The sequence below is a fragment of the Epinephelus lanceolatus genome, chromosome 4 (assembly GCF_041903045.1).
Source record: "Epinephelus lanceolatus isolate andai-2023 chromosome 4, ASM4190304v1, whole genome shotgun sequence".
Lineage (NCBI taxonomy): Eukaryota > Metazoa > Chordata > Actinopteri > Perciformes > Serranidae > Epinephelus > Epinephelus lanceolatus.
Window position 1 is genome coordinate 44,502,842 of NC_135737.1, and position 17,977 is coordinate 44,520,818.

At 41.2% G+C, this 17,977-nt stretch overlaps 1 protein-coding gene across 1 annotated transcript; it reads left to right on the forward strand.

Moving 5' to 3' along the window:
* Window positions 1–2,634: 2,634 nt before the first annotated feature.
* crk (v-crk avian sarcoma virus CT10 oncogene homolog) lies at window positions 2,635–11,894 on the forward strand. The gene is made up of 3 exons (XM_033632299.2): window positions 2,635–3,181; window positions 3,930–4,516; window positions 9,324–11,894. The coding sequence occupies exons 1-3, from the start codon at window positions 2,962–2,964 to the stop codon at window positions 9,459–9,461; spliced, it is 945 nt and encodes a 314-aa protein (XP_033488190.1). The 5' UTR covers window positions 2,635–2,961; the 3' UTR covers window positions 9,462–11,894.
* The last annotated feature ends 6,083 nt before the right edge of the window (window positions 11,895–17,977 follow it).

Here is a 17,977-nt window from a genome sequence, read left to right on the forward strand (position 1 = left end):
GCTGACATACCTGGACTCAATGATACCAAAAGATAGTGAGTGAGCATGCATTGAGGAGTGAATAGCAGTGTGAGAATGAAACTTCAGCCTAAGTATGAAAAGTATTGTCTTCCTGACTGAACGTTCGTGAGAGCTTCATGTTTGGGATAACTGAGAATCACCATAATGGTTGAATATTACAATATTGAAAAGGAAGGGGTGTCATTTTCTGATTATGTATCCTTTATAAATGTTAGTAAGACAAAATTAACAGTTATAAACCATCAAGTCTGAACTTATGAATGTTAGTAAGTCATTAAAAACAATAACAATCCAGAAATACTGCAGTTATAAATGTCGCTGTCTGTAGCTACTGCATTGTCCTGCTGCCTTTAATAGTTAAGTAAATAAACGACAGCACCTGAGGATTTATTTTTGTAATGGATTCTTCCAGCATTATATTTATTTGTGAATTACTCACTAAAACCACACTTTTTCTGTTGCAAGCATCGGCTCTGCCCCACTTGACCCACATGACCCATCACCTCTAAATGTTGTTGATACATCATGCTGATGGTGTTGATTAAATGAATGGTTTCTGTTTGTGACCGAAATTCTTTATCAGTTAGGTTATGTATTGAGGACAGCGGCTCTTATGGTGGATACATAACCACAACAGTTACGTATGACAGTATCGATATTGACATGGCTCTGGGTTTCTAATAGTGTTTGGCTGACATCTAGTGGTCAAGCTTACAAATTGCAACCAAGCGGCTCTTCACTGGATCAGATGAGCCAGATTTATTTTTCAGAGCGTCTAACTGCTCCTGGGAGCAAAATAAAAGGTGTGTGTGTCCACAGTGAAATTGCTGCTGATCTGGTGCAATAATGAGGTAAGCTTGAGGTTTCACAATATCAAGCCAGCAACATGAAGGACAGGGTGTCAAGTCAGACAGAGTTAACATGAAAAGGAAGTGCTGTTAAGTGACTTCATCTACAAAATTAAAGCTGACAAATGTGTCAGCTTTAGAAAATAAAATATACACCTCAGTATTTAATGGTAAGAGAGACAAGTTTATAACAGGGGATTCAACAGAGGGTATTGTTATACACCATCAAATAATTACAAGCTTGTGTGAGCAGCAATTTAAAAAAAAAAAATTTTAGATTACATTTCATTGTTTATGGGTGGTTTGCAACATAATTTATGATGAATTATCACAAATTTATTTTCAAATATTGGATTTCAAATAAAGGAAAATCCAAGGCTCTCTTCTTTAAATGTATAGAAAGCCTTTATTAAAAGAAAATGACTGTTTCATTTAGAAAAAGTTAAAACATGATCATGTTTTAACCTTCCTTTTTTTGACGTCTATATTCCCACCAAAGAGCACCTTCGTCACATGATTAGATGAACCTTCTGAGCACTCTGGACTTTCTTTTTGATTGGATTTCAAATACTGTATTATTTTACTTAAATTCAATAATAACTTATTGATATAAAAGCATTTTTTAAGACTTTTAATTTGCGTTGCACTGTATTTAGAAGCAGTTCAAAACCTTCCCCCTGCAGTGTAAGTTAGGATAATCAGCAATAAAATTAATTTTAGCAACTTAGACACGTTATAAATATAATTTACATACAATATAATCAGTTAAGGGCCTAACACTAAACCTTGCAGAACCCCACAAGTAACCTTCAACAAATCAGATTTAACACGATTTATTTGTATACATTATCAAGTTAGCTTCTTAGCCATGAATATACTTTCCCTCCTGTATCATAACACTCCAGTTTCTTCACTGATAAGACCTGATCGATGGTATTGAATGCTTTTTAAAGTCTGTAAACACATCTGTAGAGGTTGTCTCGATTGGTGAGTAAAGGAATTGTATTTATTTATTTATTTATGAAATGATTTTATTGACAGTTTACTCAATATATTTGGCAACAGGCATGTTCCATACAGGTACAGTTCAGTGTAATAGTTGTACAGTAATGTTGAGAAATGTTTACAAAGTGAGTGCTTTTAACCGCAAGTTGAATAGAAATGGAATATTAGAAAAACAAAGAAAAAGAAAAGAGTAATAATAACAGAATAAAATAAAATAAAATAAACTTTAATTTAATTTAATTTAATTTAATTTAATTTAATTTAATTTAATAAGTTACCATGTAAGGGGAAAATACATTTATTCCAGTTATCTAATGCAGTGGGAAAATGTTTAGGGTATCATATAATTGTTGTGGGAGTGATGTTAACTATAAGTTGAATAGAAATTAAATATGAGAACAAAGGAAAAGACGAAAAGTAATATTATTGAAATGAAATAAAATAAAAGACAATAAAAAAGTTAGCATACAAGGGGAAAATACATGTCTAATGCAGTGGGAGTATTATATAATTGATTTTGGGAGCGCTTTAGTTGTAAGTTAAATAGAAAAGAAATATTGAACAACAACGGAAATTGAGAAAAGTAATTACGAAACAATAAATTAAAATAAAATAGTAATCTAATGCGGTGGGGAAATGTTTTAGAGTAGTATTATGTATGTGCTAGTCTCCCTTTCATGACCGGAAGTGAAACGTTAGCATCGCTGATTCTGACTGGCTTGACACTGGTGCGTCTACGTCACATCCGGTGAGTGGGGTCTTTTTTTGTTTTCCCGTATCCGCCATTTCAGTTTTTGAAGTTAGTTGTCATCGGTCGCTGGATTGTAGCTGGAATTCTGTCGCTATAACGCGCTGTCTGGTTATTAGAGCTGATTTCCGGTCACAAACCGAATAAGAGTCGTTTTTATTTGGTGGTTCCGGTTCTGTATCGGCGGATTGATGTCCAAACGGCCAGCTGCGGATGTCGCCTGTTTACTAAACGTGCTCTAGGCGCTAAAGTTTTTGTATGAGTTGAAGGCTTTGCTTGTGGATAACGGGAGGGAGCGACGGGAAGGCCCGGTGAAGCCTCGGCTTTGGAGTGGTTATCATGGCCGGAAATTTTGACGCGGAGGACCGTGGCAGCTGGTACTGGGGCCGGTTGAGCAGGCAGGAGGCTGTGTCTCTGTTACAGGGGCAGAGGCACGGCGTGTTTCTGGTGCGGGACTCCATCACCAGCCCCGGCGACTACGTGCTCTCGGTATCAGAGAACTCCAAAGTCTCGCATTACATAATTAACAGCATCAGCAACAACCGACAATCCGGTCCAGGTAAGATCACAGGAGTGGTTTTGGAGGGGGCACGGTATTATGGAGACGCTGATGTGACCATTCTTGCATGACTTGCACCAAAGGAGATGCGCAATAGTGTATTTTCTACTCTCTTATGGAGAATACGGCAGGCCAGACACACTGGAGCATGTGTCAGTGTAATGTTGGCTTCTTAATAGGCAAACACACCTCAGGTCATGGTTTCAGTTCATGTGTGGGCGCTCAAACAGACGACCCACTAGATGTTACACCACACATTATATCAGTAAATCATTAATACAGACTGGGGCACGTTTCTGTCTCTACAAGCATCATGGTGGGTGGTGTGAGTTTCCTAATAGCTGTGATTACCGGCCTGGTGCACCCTTAAAATGTGCTTAATTTCCCAGCTGACCCTGAGAGAGTTGTGAATGAAAGAGTCTGTCATATTGCCAGGTTTTAATAGACTTTGACCAGACGCTGTCCCCTGCCTCCGCTGGTTTTTTCCTGTGTGGATATTGCAGGAGGATATTTGTTGTTTTTCCTCATACCTTCTCAAAAATACAGAGCTGTCATTGGAAGGAACAAAACAAACATGGCAGAGGAAAGAAATGCAGAATAAGGAAACAAAAATCCTTCCAGGTCATTTTGGAAAGCACCTCCATCGTGCTCGGAGACAGAAATAGACTGGCTTCAGATCTGCAGGTTGTCTGTTGGATGAGACTTTATCATTTTGTCTTTCTCATTCCTCTTCCCTCATTTTCACCAGGTTTGGCCCATCCGAGGTTTCGCATCGGTGACCAGGAGTTCGACGCTCTCCCTGCTTTGCTAGAGTTCTACAAAATCCACTACTTGGACACCACCACCTTAATAGAACCCATCAACAAGTCCAAACACACCTCCTTCATCAGTGTCGGACCCGGGGGCCCCCCGCCACGCCTGGAAGACGAGTATGTCCGAGCACTTTTTGATTTCCCCGGCAACGACGAGGAGGATCTCCCGTTTAGGAAGGGCGACATTCTCCGAGTTCTGGAGAAGCCAGAGGAGCAGTGGTGGAACGCCCAGAACTCTGAAGGCCGGGCGGGGATGATCCCAGTGCCGTATGTGGAGAAGTACCGACCGGCGTCTCCGAGTTCGGCGGCGGGGCCCGGTGTACCTGGGGGACCCCCGGGAGGAATGGGAATGGTAGGGAACTCTGACGGCTCTGCAGCCCAGTCCGGCCCTCCACTGCTGGGAGACCCCAGTCAGTACGCCCAGCCCACCCCCCTCCCAAACCTCCAGAACGGACCTGTGTATGCCAGGGCCATACAGAAGAGGGTGCCCAACGCCTACGACAAGACTGCCCTGGCCTTAGAGGTAAATATGGACCAGATTTTCTTGACTCCGTGCACATGCAAGGAGGCACTTGGCGAAGAAGCTTATCGAGACAGAGCTCACATTCTTTCACTTTCTGTCCCTCTGTGGTTTTGGTTGTTTCTTCCTTGGTATTTTTTGAGGGCGTTGAAGAGGAATCAAGGTCAGAAAGTGCTCAAACAGCTTTCTGTTCAGTTTTCTAGAGTGTCTTCTACAGAGATCAGTCCAGTGACATGACAGATTTATCTTCATGCAGTCTGCCCAAAATGTGTTCTGTAGTCCAGAAAGACAAACACCCCAGATCTAACCCTAACAGGGTACCCCAATATGAAAACTGCCATTAAACTCTGCTCCCTGCTCTCAGTGGCTGGGCTGTTTAACTGTCCGGAAGCGAGAGCGGGGCTCCCACGGAGCAGGTCGTTGGGGGAAGGAAATAGTTTGTGTTTGGGAACAGGACCATTTCCTCTGGTCTCTGTGAAGCCAGGAGTCAAGCTGAGCCAGGAGTGGGACTCTGAGGCAGGCTGAGCAGAGCATGCTCTTGTCTCTCCTGGCTTGCTGGACTGTATGACACTAATACAGATCCATGGACTACTTAAACCTGCAGCCTTTGTGTTTCTCCAGCTTGTCTGTCAGCTTGAAAAAACTTTGGTTTGTTTAAAGTTTGCTGAGTTGCATATGCCAGGTAGATCCTTTGTATGAGTTGGCCTCTGCTGGCACTCCCACCTGTGGTAGACTTGTCTGGCTTTGACCTGTGTGAGGCTGCTTGTTTTCTCCACTCCAGTTTGCTCGTAGTGACTCAGCAAGGCGCCACTGACAGTTAATAATTAGCTCACATTTCCTTGTCCCGTCGTCTTCAGAAAACCCTTTTGGAGAGCACTCTTTATCATCAGGAAATGAAACTAACTTAAAATAATCTGTTAGTTGAATTATATTCCGTCTGTGTTTTAAATGACACGTAAAGCTCAGAATGCTGGATCACAGTTTCAGGTGGTTATGGCCTATGTCTGAAGAGTTGTTTCTAAATTTGGGGACATAGAGAAAACAGTGCAACATCAGAAAGTTTAGGCAGTGATTACATGCTGTTAGAAATTTGCACTCAAACTCTAATTTATGTCTTTGTGAAGAGTCCATGCATATGTTAGGTGTGGAAATAATATATTTTTAGATGCATCGCGATGTGGATGTGGACGCTTCGGCATTGATTCACATGTAAATAATCGATTATCAAAATGTTCATTAATAACATGATGTTGAGAGAATGAAAGAGGCTGAACTGAGCTTTAATTTAATGTCTAAATAATGATGTTGGCGAGGTGAACGTGAAGTATATCGAGCATTCTTTGTTCTGCCATCACTCAGAGATGAACGGAAAAAGTGGAGCAGCGTTCGGTAGTAACGGTAACAAACAAGACCAGCTGACCAACACGCTGCAGCATTAAACAACTTAAACCAACTCTGCAGCGGCGGAAATAACTCTCAGCTCTTGGCTTTTCTCGTAGCTAACAGTGTTTTGTACAGAATTACAATATCTACGTGTGGCGGTAGCTGACGGGGGGAAGCTAACTTTCCGCTTTTTATTTATTTATTTTCTTATCTGTGTGTCCTTGTATCAGTCTGTGTCCCTTTTCTAAATCTGGAGTGTTTGCAGGTCCGTGTAAGCAGCACAGGTGGAACTCTGTTTAGTTTCAGCAGCAGTTTCTAGAGTTTTAAGTAACAGCGGGGATAATTGATCAGTCAGTCCAATCAGAGCTGATCAGATCAGATTGATGGATGAGAGGATTGAAGGCAAACTTAAGACCCAGCACACTGAAGGTTAAATTTTACTGTCACTGCGCCTACTGTTCTGCTGCGCCATCTGTGCCATTTGTCTGTAGAGATAACAATAACTGAATGGTATGTATATTCTAACGACGCCTCTAAGAGACTTTTGCAAGAGCCATACGTCATTTTAATTATGGATCACTACAAATACAGTATGCTATAAAGTAGCTCGTAGTCACACAGTGAGAAAAGTAAATTGTGTAGAAATAAAACATTTTGATGTATTGATAATTGATTTATCACTGAGTCGTTGCCATCTGATTTGTAACCAACATTTTATTATGGGACCTTAAAAACTCCTGGAAGTGTTTTGGAATTTTTTTACCACAAAAAATGTTTGGGAGCCCTGTTTATACAACGTCACTAAAGTTCTCTAAAAATTCATCAATCATATTTCTCTGAAGTCTAAGGGGAAGTTTTCAAACCTTAATTTTTATCCAGCCAGCAGCCTGAAACCCAAATGTATTCACTTTACATCATAATAACCAGAGAAAGGTTGTAAATCCTCACATTTTGGAAGATGGAATAAAAGTATGTTTGTCATTTTTGCTTTGAAATTGGCTATTATCAACTAATTGATTTTCAGCTCAAGAAGAGAGACTAAGGCTGATGCTGCTCAGTTTTTGTATAACCTGTGTCAAAGATGTGTTGCTTCAGCTGTGAGGTCATTTTTAAGGCGCCGTCTGTATTGAATAGCATCATGTTGGTTTAATGGTATTTTGTCTCCCCCTGTGTTCTGCATACAGGGAGCCAAATGGCACAAACACCTTTCAGTATGTTGTGAATCACTGCATCAACAAATGTCTGTGACCAGTATGTGTCAAACGGCTGTGGCTATGTGTTACATAATAATAATGAAGTCTTGGTGCCTTTCATTACGCAGACACATCAGCACCTCTATTTAAAACATCCTAATGCCTCAGGATGTCCTGAGTCGATCGTGCAGACGGACACGGGGAGCAATCAGTGCTTCTTTGAATGCATCGGTACCTGCTGTATAAAGCCTTATCCATCACTAATCCATTACTAATGACCCACAAAACACACAAACAAGCCGCAGCCAGCAGTTTAAATTAAAGATATCCACAAGCTGCAGCACGGCACTCAGGCAAATTCACACTGAGCTGAAACTGTTGTGTTTTTCTGAGCCATGTTTCAAGCAAAGATGTCAAATATTCACTGGTTTCAGGTTCTGACATGTGAAGAGTTGTTGCTCTTTGTCTTACGAGGTAGAACACTAACTATGACAGATTTTTGGATCATAAGACGGACATTAAAATTAGAAAGACTTTGCACAACTCTTCTCCAGCACAACATGTCAGACTCCACCCTGATGAAGACAGGATATCGTGAGATTGTTTCCAGTTTCCTTATTTTCAGCCCATTGATCAGCCCTGTGACTAATGGGTCACCAAAACTGTCTCACCAAAAATTATACAAAACAGCATCATCATCATCTTTCGGAACACCATATTTAGTCATCACTGATGCAATTCTTCTTAAAAATCCCTGCTATGAATAGAAATATAAAGAAGTATTGGGACACATTAAGCTATTTGAAGATGTCATCTCAGCATATTTAACCACCCTCTAAAAGTTTATAGAACAAATGATTTATTGAAAGAAAAATAATTGTTAGTTGCACACACTACATATTTAACCATTTATGGAGTTCCCATGGTCCTTTAAAACCTGGAAAAGTCCTGGAATTTTACACCTGAACAATTTCAATCACTCCCTTTCAGTGGCCAAGGAGCAAAGTAGAGAGGCAACTTTTTATTAGTGATAAATCTGCAGATTATTTTCTCAATCAATGATTAATTGGTTATATACATGATTCCTAGGGTCTTGGAAAACCTGGAGAGGTCATTGAATTTCCTATCTATACCAATAGTGACTTGTGATCAAGTGGATTTCATCGTTCAGCACAGCTGGGTAGGAGCAGATTTGGATGGTTAACAACGTTTGGTGCGACTCCTCTTATATTTTCTCCTTCTCTTTTTCATGCGTTGTGTACATGTGACGTAGTGTGGCGGCATTTCTTATGTGAAACGAGACTCCTGCATGTGTGTGTAAAAAAAAAAAAAAAAAGTACTGTAACCAGGCTGGCAGGAAGGTGTGCATGCTTTAGCGACTTGCAAATTGTGCTATGGGTCCTTGACGAGTCATGGAAAGTTTTAAAATGTTGTCCCTGCATTTTGTGTTCAAACACACCTAAATTGCTTCTCCAATTTTCTTTTAAGATAAAAAAAAACTAACTAAATTTAATCTCTTGCATCAGCAAGACAAAAAACCCCAACTGAGTCATGCTGCCAGTTACACATTTATCACCAGAAACATTGCCTTTAACTGGAAACAGGTCATCAAACTGATAGTACAAGCTCTACAGAAGTGTCATAACCTCTGACTGCTCAGTCGCCAACAACAGCGACTTGAACTTTGGAACTGTCTGTTAGTCCTTGTTTGCTGAGGTTCAGTGAACAGCCACTCCTCTTCCTGTGCAGGTCAGCTGTAACCATACATGCTAACACCTGACAGCAGTGCTGCAACTGACGCTTTGTTCTCTAGGGTTTGTCTTTAATTCTCATTCATCGATTTAAATGTCACAAAATAGCCTCGTACAAATCTCCAGAACCTGAGGTCTCATATTCATGTTGCTCTTTGCCTCTGACCAGCAGTTTTTAACCGAGACATATTCAGTCTGCAGTGATATAAAACGGACAAAAGCAGCAGATCTTTCTATATGAGTAACTAGAGCTGGTGGATATTTGGGATTTTTGTTTGATAAATGACTGAAACAACAACGTAATGATCAGAAATGTAATTATTCTGTTTATCCAATAATTGTTTCAGCTCCCTCTGGAAACAAAGGATTCGATAAGATGGAGGATTATCTGTATTTTTATTATCTTTAATGTTGATAATAAATCTTGTAATGGCTCCTTCCTGCTGAACTCTCACACCTTTTCTTTCTCTGTTCCCTCCGCAGGTGGGCGACATGGTGAAGGTGACCAAAATAAACGTGAACGGCCAGTGGGAGGGTGAATGTAAAGGCAAACGTGGCCACTTTCCCTTCACACACGTCAAACTGCTGGACCAGCACAACGCCGAGGATGAACTCAGCTGAGAGCGGACAGCTGTGCCGCATCCTGGACACTAGTATTAGACCCTCCCTCACCCCTCCCTTCCCACACACACCACACACACTCACCTGCTCCCCCCTCCCTCACGTCTGCTCCGGCTTTTACCTGCACCAAGTACAGTTTCAGAGAATCACTGAGAACAAAACAAACAGACCCTCGTCGGACCCTCGTACCGCACACACCCTCTATGTCTACCCCTCTGAGTAACCATGCCCGCCCTCCTCCACCTGCTCCGACTGACTGACTTATAAATGGGTCACACACTCTGCAGTGGAGCTGTAAACTGAACCTCCTGTTCCACGGATGTGGCAACACCCTTTAGATCCTCCCCTCGCCTCGTCCCTGCCGTGGACACGTTATCAACACTCACTCCTCAGGAGACTCCTCGCCGCAGAGAACATCCACTTCCTCTTCCTGTGTTGCAGCCAGTAGATAACTGCTCAGCGCTGTGTCATTTTTCATCGTCGTCCTCATCTGTCACCATGGTTACAGCGCTGCAGGATCACTCATGCTGCATTCATCTCAAATGGGAATACAGAGAAACAACACAGCCTTCATGTGTTTTGGTGCCATTAATGAGTTTTTTACAAACTCTGTTAAAAGCAATGGTTTTCAGGAATGTGCTGATTAATTTTCTTGCCAGGAGTTGGATGAGACAATTGATTCAGTTCAGTCAAGCTTTATTTATCCCAAAGGAAATTCTTGTGCCAGGGAATGCTTCAATTACAGTAACACAAATTACAGTCACAACAATAATCGTTCACAATACGACTCTGTGTCTGTGCGGCACACTGGATTTCCCACAGAATTACAGAGTATGTGTGGCGGTTGCTGCTAACAAAGGAGGCGATACAACAACAATGACGACAACCTTTTTATTTCTTTTAAATGCCTGTCTGGCCGTTTATATCACTATGTGTCCCCTCTCTAAATTGGGAGGTTTGTGTGGGTCCATTAATGCAGCGCAGGTGTAGCTCTCCATGAGTTCTTTTCTTCAGCAGCAGTTTGTGACTAGCAGGGTGGATGTTTGATCTGTCGTTCTGTTCACAGCCGATCACATCAGATCGATGGATGAGAGGAGCAGCTGCTGTGAGAGAATGCAAAGTTTAAGACCCAGTAGAGCAGTTAAGTTTCATTTTCAATTCGCCTGAGATTCAGCTGCGCCATGAAGTTTTAAACAGGGCGGGCCACCACATATAAATGACCGTGTGGGAAATCCTGATAGATATGACACAATCGCCAGCAGTCAATTAGCATAGCTTAGCATAAAGACCAGAAGCAGGGGGAAACATGTAGCTTAGCTCTGGGAGAATGTAACAATATCCACTCACAGGCACCTCTATAGTTTGCTGATTCAAACATTTATCTTGTTTGTTTAATTTGAGAAAAGGCAATGTTTAAAAGTTCAGGTTTATGGGGATTGTGTGCTGGACTGTTTCTTGGCTCGGACCAGTTCCCAGGCACACAGTCACATTTCGACAGAGCCAGGCTCCCTGTTTCTGTCTACTTCAGGCTGCTTAAGCTAAGCTATCGTCTGCTATTGTATTTATTTCAAATATAAGACTCACATTGATCTTCACATCCAACTCTGCAAGAAAGTTAAGTGTGTTTCCCACAATTCTTTTAATCCTGATGTGCTTGTTTCACACTAAAGGCGGATTTATAGGTTTACGCTGTAGCCTACGCACATGGCCTACGCCATTGTGAGCATTTATACTTGTGCGGAGGTGTGTCTGTGAAGTGCTGTAAAGTGTGATTGATTCAAAACACACATTAAACACACATTAAACATGGCTTAATAGAGACAGTTTCAAACACAAGTGCACAAATCAGCTTCACTATAACTCGCAGCATTCACAGACAAACACTTGTCTTTATCTGGACACATTTTCCCCACAAATACAACATGCTAACATTATTAGCACAAGCCTATGGCATTTTACATTGTATAAATTAGCCTAGCAGCTAGCAGACTTTTCCTCTTCTCATATGAAGCCAGGGGCAACAGCAACATTTAACAAAGATAACGGCACATAATTTGGCTCCATTACAACTCACAAGGTTCACTGACAAAACAACTGTCTTATACTAAACACGTTTTCCAAACAAATACAACATGCTAACGTTATTAGCACAAGCCTATGGTATTTCACATTGTATACATTAGCCTAGCAACGATTGGAGATTTCGTCTGCTCATATGAAGCCAGGATAAATCACACACAGGATTTAAAAAGCCATTTCTGAAGAGGTGCAAGTCAGTCCACGGCGTAGGGTACATGTCTGTGATGTAGATACAGCATCAGTTTGACACTGGCTTTACAGTACATGCATGTAGCGAGGGATGAATTTGAGCACAAACTTGCAGCGTCATCCTGCGTTCGCTTAAACCTTAAACCATTTTTTTTTTTACCCCCATTGCCCTTCATTTGTCCAAACTGATGTCTCCTTAGTGTTTGTTTGATGGCCTTATTGAGGACATAAAAACACAGCAGTCCTGATTAATATTTAATTCTAAAATGCTGTTAAAGGGATTAACAAGAGAACATTTACAACTCCAAAACAGGACTGAACAGTACTCCTGGCAGAGTTTACCACCTACATAAGTTGAGCGCCGAGTTTGCATCTTACATTGTTCCTGTTGGACATGAATGCAGCATCATTGTAGGGTAACCTGGGGCAGCGAGTGACGAGAGCAGCGAGGCTCAAATACAACAATCTATCACAGGGGAGATTTAGGATTTCTCTCACAAAGAAATGAAAGCGCTGCACAAGGAGCAGACCAAGGACCAGTCCAACACCCACCCCTCGAACCAAACGGAGAGATACTGAGTGGAGACCAGCAGCTAGGAGCAGCCTCATGTCGTCCTTGCCGTAGAGCAGCTGTGACAGCTGTGAACCTGAGAAACTTCCAGACTATTGTTGAGGTGGAGATAAAGGCAACACTACATTCAACCTCTCCACACCTTCCACCTTGGCTCCCCTCAGCCCCACCCACCCATCACCTACGACCAAGTACCACCAAGTAGTCTTTTGTAAGAAGAAGAAAAGAACATATTGTTATGAGATGATGTACTATGTGATTATCATTACATGCTAAAATATTGTTTCTCTTTGGTTACCTTTGTAGTTTTCTTCATAGCTGATTTTGTGCGGGAGGAAACCGTTTCGATGTACACTTTTTACTGCTGCATGTTGGGAGGGAGGGAGTGATGGGTCGCTGGTGCAAAACGGATAAACTGACTCGAGGGGGCCGCGTGTGTCGCCCACCCTCCAGCCCTCACAAGGCCACTTGTGTTCTCATTCTGCGTCAGATGTACATGAATGAAGTTGAACGGAGTGAATGTAGGCTGTCCACCATGTTAGTTAGTACTGTCTTCTCATGTTAGTGCTCTGCATTCAGCTCACTGAGTATACCTTAGATAAAGAGACTGCTCTGTGTTCAGATCTTGTCAAATGTGTCCGAGAAAAGAGACGGTGGTATTATTTGGTACCTGCCCTTTGTTTTTAACCTTTAATAATCTCGTCGCCACCTCGCACCGCTTCGTTCTTTTAATCCTCTGGTTTCTTTTGTGCTTTCTCCACGACTCTTTTATTTAAAGCCTTGTCCGTTTATGATGCACAACTTGGACTTTTTATGTTACTGTTTTACCTTCTGCCATGTCTGTGTTGCCAAGACAAGTAGAACAGATAATTATGTTATCGTCCAAATTGCCTCCCCCCCCCCCCCCCATGACGTTGTTTTCTGTTGATTGAATCAATCTATGTGTTGACACCTGACAATCACCACCCTCGTGTATCATAAAGCAGACTGGTTTGGATTGAAGCAGGCTGGGTGTGTCGTTCAGACTGTCGCCAGAGTTGAGCCACTCTGAATTTGAGCTGTGAGAACTCACTGTCTCTTCCAGGCGAGGGATCCTCTCAGATGTCACGGCTCAGTATTTCTGGCCAGAGCACCGTGTCACCTTTAGGTGGCACTGTAACAGCATTCAGAGAGATGGGGTCCCTCTGGAGAGCATATTCAGCCAGTGCTTATGAGATTAAAGGAGATGAAATTTGATTTTTAACAGGATGCACTTACCGCTTTTACACTGAGTTTGCATTATATACCCTCCTGTGAAGGTTTTTAATTATCCCTGAGTGCTCCCACAGTCATCTCTGTGATCTTACGCCTGACAAGCTCTGTCTTGCTTTCACACTTCAAGTCGGCCATCTTCCAAATGATTTAATAATAATAATTACTATGTAAAAAATATTTGGCTGACTTCTTGGAAAAAATCTGGCCGAGGAAAGTAACACGTGTGTGCTGCCAGCTTTGGACACGTTCTGTTTTTATCTGTGTAGTAACGATCAAATCAAGCTTCTTTGTCACTCACACTGCACACGGCAGGTGCTAAGCTACATGAATCATTATCTTATAAATTGCCAATGAAACCACCAACAAGTATTTTTATTTTTAGTCACCCTGCATGGAGTCATTCATTTCTTTTCATCAAAAGGAAGGGGTGGTGAAATGCCAGTGGAAATTGTGTTAATATCAAAATGTGCCATTTTATTATAACACTATATTCTTTCAAGACAATTGAAATTACCTTTTTATTTTCTGTAGCATGTAATGTGTTAATATACTAGTAAATAAAGTCAAACCCATGACAAATGATCTGTTCAATGTAGTGACTTTTTTAAGGGTTCCCACAGTCATGGAGAACCATTACAGTCTAATTTTCCAGGCCTGGAAAAGTCATGAAAGTTTTGGAAGAGTCAAGAAGCACCTTGAAGACGTCACCTCGGCATGTTTCACAGTTTTCTAAAGTTTTGTAGAACAAATGATTAATCAAAGGGAAAATAATTATTAATGCACACAAAACAATCTATAACTGTAAATGCAGAGCCATTTACAGGGTTCCCACCGTCTTGTAACACCTGGAGAGGTCATTGGAACTTCACAGTCTCATTTTCCAGGCCTGGAAAAGTCATGGAATCAGCTAAAATCATGGAACTTTTTGGAAAACTCATGGAATTCAGTTGCTTTTAATTAAATTAATTGTTACAGTAACCTTCCACATAATGTAACATAACAGCAAATGTATTTTTTGTAAGTTAGCTGTTGACATAACTTAGCTCTGATGTGCGTCAAGAATGTGCAATGTCAGGTAAGGCAAATTAACTCAACTTGATGCAAAATAATATTTTATACTTCCAGCTTCTCAAATAAGAGGATTTGCTGCTTGTCTGTTTAATTAAATTATTTTATTTATTCAATTTATTTCAACTTCTCTGCATGAGTACTTTTACTTTCTATACATAAATACATTTCCCTGATTGTACTTAACATACTTTTACTTAAGAAATATTTTCAGTGCAGGACTTTTACTAGTACAAAAGTATTTTTACAGTGTGATATCAGTACTTTTAGTGAAGTAAAGGATCTGAATAATACTTCTGCCACCACTGCTACCGACACAGCAAATGTTTAGCCATTGCTAGGTTTTTGATTTTCTGCACTGACTGTCTGGAAAATCACATTTACTTTGTTTAAGCTTATTTAACAGTACATCAATTTGAATACTGCAGACGTCCTTCGTTTTACAGCCTATTTTTGGTGACATTCTTGGCCATTTGCCATAGTTTTTGAACACGGCACACCTGACCTTATATGGTGTTTAGGGGCATTACCTGTACCAACAATGATTTATGATCAAGTGGGAGAATTATCATTCAGCACAGCTGGGTAGGAGCAGATTTGGATGGTTAAGAACGTTCGTTGTGACTTCTCTTATATTTTGTCCAGGGTTCCCACAGTCATGGAAAACCATGAGATTTCACAGTCTTATTTTCCAGGCCTGGAAAAGTCATGGAATCAGCTGAAAATCATTGAAAGTTTTGGAAAACTGATGGAATTTGCAATGAAATTAAGTGTTACAGTAATCTTCCACAGATAACCTTCCATGTAATGTCACATAACGGCAAATGTATTTTCTGTAAGTTAGCTGTTGACATAATGTAGACGTAACGTAGATGATGTAACGTAATATGCGTCAGTGTAGGGTTACACAATATATCATTTCAGCATCGACACTGTGATGCACAACAGTCACATCGAAGGACGTGCAATGTCAAGAAAGACAAATTAACTTATCTGATGCTTGATACAAATGTAAAACTTGCACAGTTCTCATTCTCCATGACTTATAGCGGCCAAGCCTTCTGCTTTTAGACGTTACGTGTATATGTGACGTAGTGTGGTGGTGTTTGTTATGGGAAGTGAGACTCTCCTGCATGTGTGTGTGTAGAAAAGCACCGTAACCAGGCCGGCAAGTGCAGGAGACACAGTGACACAGTTCTGATGCATGGTAATGTGTGGGAGCTCTGCTTTTTGTCTGACCTCATGTGCTGCTGAATCATGAAATCCCTTCAAACATACTGTAAAGAAGTCTAACAACTGTTTTAATGCTCGCTGTGTTCACTGTACAGTCAATGAGTAAACCCTATTTTCATTCATGCTGCACATGGCAGTTGCCTAGATACAGATATTATTGCTATTCATGTAACCAGGAGGTATTTTTAGTAGCACTGAATGAAGCTGTGTAACTATAGTGTCAATGTACAGTAGGAATGATTTCAGACAAGCACACAGAATGTGAATCAGCCTGTTAAACCAATGAGGACTAACACAGCACATGTCGTGCGGCCAGTAAGAAAACTGACATGAAATATGGTCGATTCAGTCTGTTGCTGTTGGCAGGGTAAAGATACAGGGATCTCATAATACTGTGCTAACAGCACTGGGCCTCATGCAGCAACAGCCATCTTAAATTTCTCTTATATTTTCTCTTAATTTTATGTTAAGATAAACAGGGTTCCCACACATGTTCATGGACAAAAACTTTTCCATGACTTTTTAAGGATCCATAATAAAAGTTTCATTTGGGAAAAGCATGCACTTCACTGTATCTGCTGCACTTGCCGGCCTGGTTACGGTATTTTTCTACACAGAAAAGCACCGAGTCTATGCTGAAACAACACAAATTGACACAGTTTTTTTCCCTCCAACAACTAACGCATGTGATTAGGTTTAGGAAAAAAGAACAGGGTTTGACTTTGTAATCTGATGGGACATGAACACCACTCTCCCGGGTGAAAGTTGGTGATTTTCGGTGCCTTAACTTTTGTTCTTGTCCCGCTGCATTTCCCCCCGATGCCGCCGAGCACCAGTAAACTAAAATGGCAGCTGCCCGCGTATCATGCCGATGTTAAAGGAAATGGCCACTTCAGAATGAAAATACAGACAGTACTTACTGACCCTCATGCCGACAAGAAGTCCAGTGTAGTTTTTTAATCCACAAAACTCGTTCGGTGTATCGGAGGATAACAGCTAGCCGGATTTTTCTGTACACTTGAAGTGCATGGAACCCACATCCAAAATCATTTTGAAGATGTAATAAAGCTCTGCTAATGCATTTCGCAATACATAATTTACTCCACTTTTATACCATCATTTCTCACCGTGGTCAGTTAGCCTGCAGGCGTGCTGTGTTTACATGACAACTCACGCAAGACTCGAGAACGTTCAGAGACGCTCTTGTTCTCGTGTCGCATTCTAACTGACTGCTATAAAAGTTTAGTAAATGATGTCTTTTCAAGTCAATTTTGCATGTCGCGGCTTCAGGGCACTTGGATTACGACGGACGAGCCGTTCTGACGTTTTTTAAATGCATTAACGGAGTTTTATTACATTTTCAAAATGTGGGTTCCATACACTTCGAGTGTATGGAAAAATCCGGCTAGCTGTTATCCTCCGATACCCCGAACGAGTTTTGTGGATTAAAAAACTACACTGGACTTCTTGTCGGCATGAGGGTCAGTAAGTACTGTCTGTATTTTCATTCTAAAGTGGTCATTTCCTTTAAAGGACGGCTTTTTTAGTAAGTGTCTGATGCCACACGTCACTGCCCAAGCACCAGATTTCGACGACTTCGGGGTGAGACCAGGTTGATTGATGACCTGCAAGCTTTTGTTCTGTTATTACAGAAATGTGTTGGACCAGTTATTAATGAGCCCACTGCAAACTCTTTCTTTTCAGATTATTTCTCACGTAATGTCTCGGTTATTGTTTTCTACATTCTCTCTTTCCAACTTGTAGAATGTGACATGCCCAGTGATGTTATCACTGTTTGCACTTTAGGTAAAAAAAAAAAAAAAGTGACTGAAAGTGAAATTATTACCGACTCTGTGGTGGTTCCAACAAGAGGAGCAGCTTCAGTAGTGTGGTTTTATGAACAGCCCCGGACTTCTCAGACTCTTTTAGTGACTTACTGCTCAGAGGGAACTCATTCAGCGGCTCCTCTGGCAGCAGCACAGCGTCTCTCCCTCTCCTCTCTCACTGTGCGCACACGGGAGTCAGTGTCGTCAAGTGATTTTGTCATAAGCCTTTGGTAATGTAAACCTACGTGACGCTGGATTGCTCAGCAAAAACTCCACATATGTGAATGTGTGTTAGT

Bases quoted from the DNA above. Each gene is read 5' to 3' on its own strand.
- crk (XM_033632299.2), top strand. From the start codon at position 2,962: ATGGCCGGAAATTTTGACGCGGAGGACCGTGGCAGCTGGTACTGGGGC. The intron at 3,182-3,929 runs GTAAGATCACAG...CATTTTCACCAG, and splicing joins CAACCGACAATCCGGTCCAG to GTTTGGCCCATCCGAGGTTT. The intron at 4,517-9,323 runs GTAAATATGGAC...TTCCCTCCGCAG, and splicing joins AGACTGCCCTGGCCTTAGAG to GTGGGCGACATGGTGAAGGT.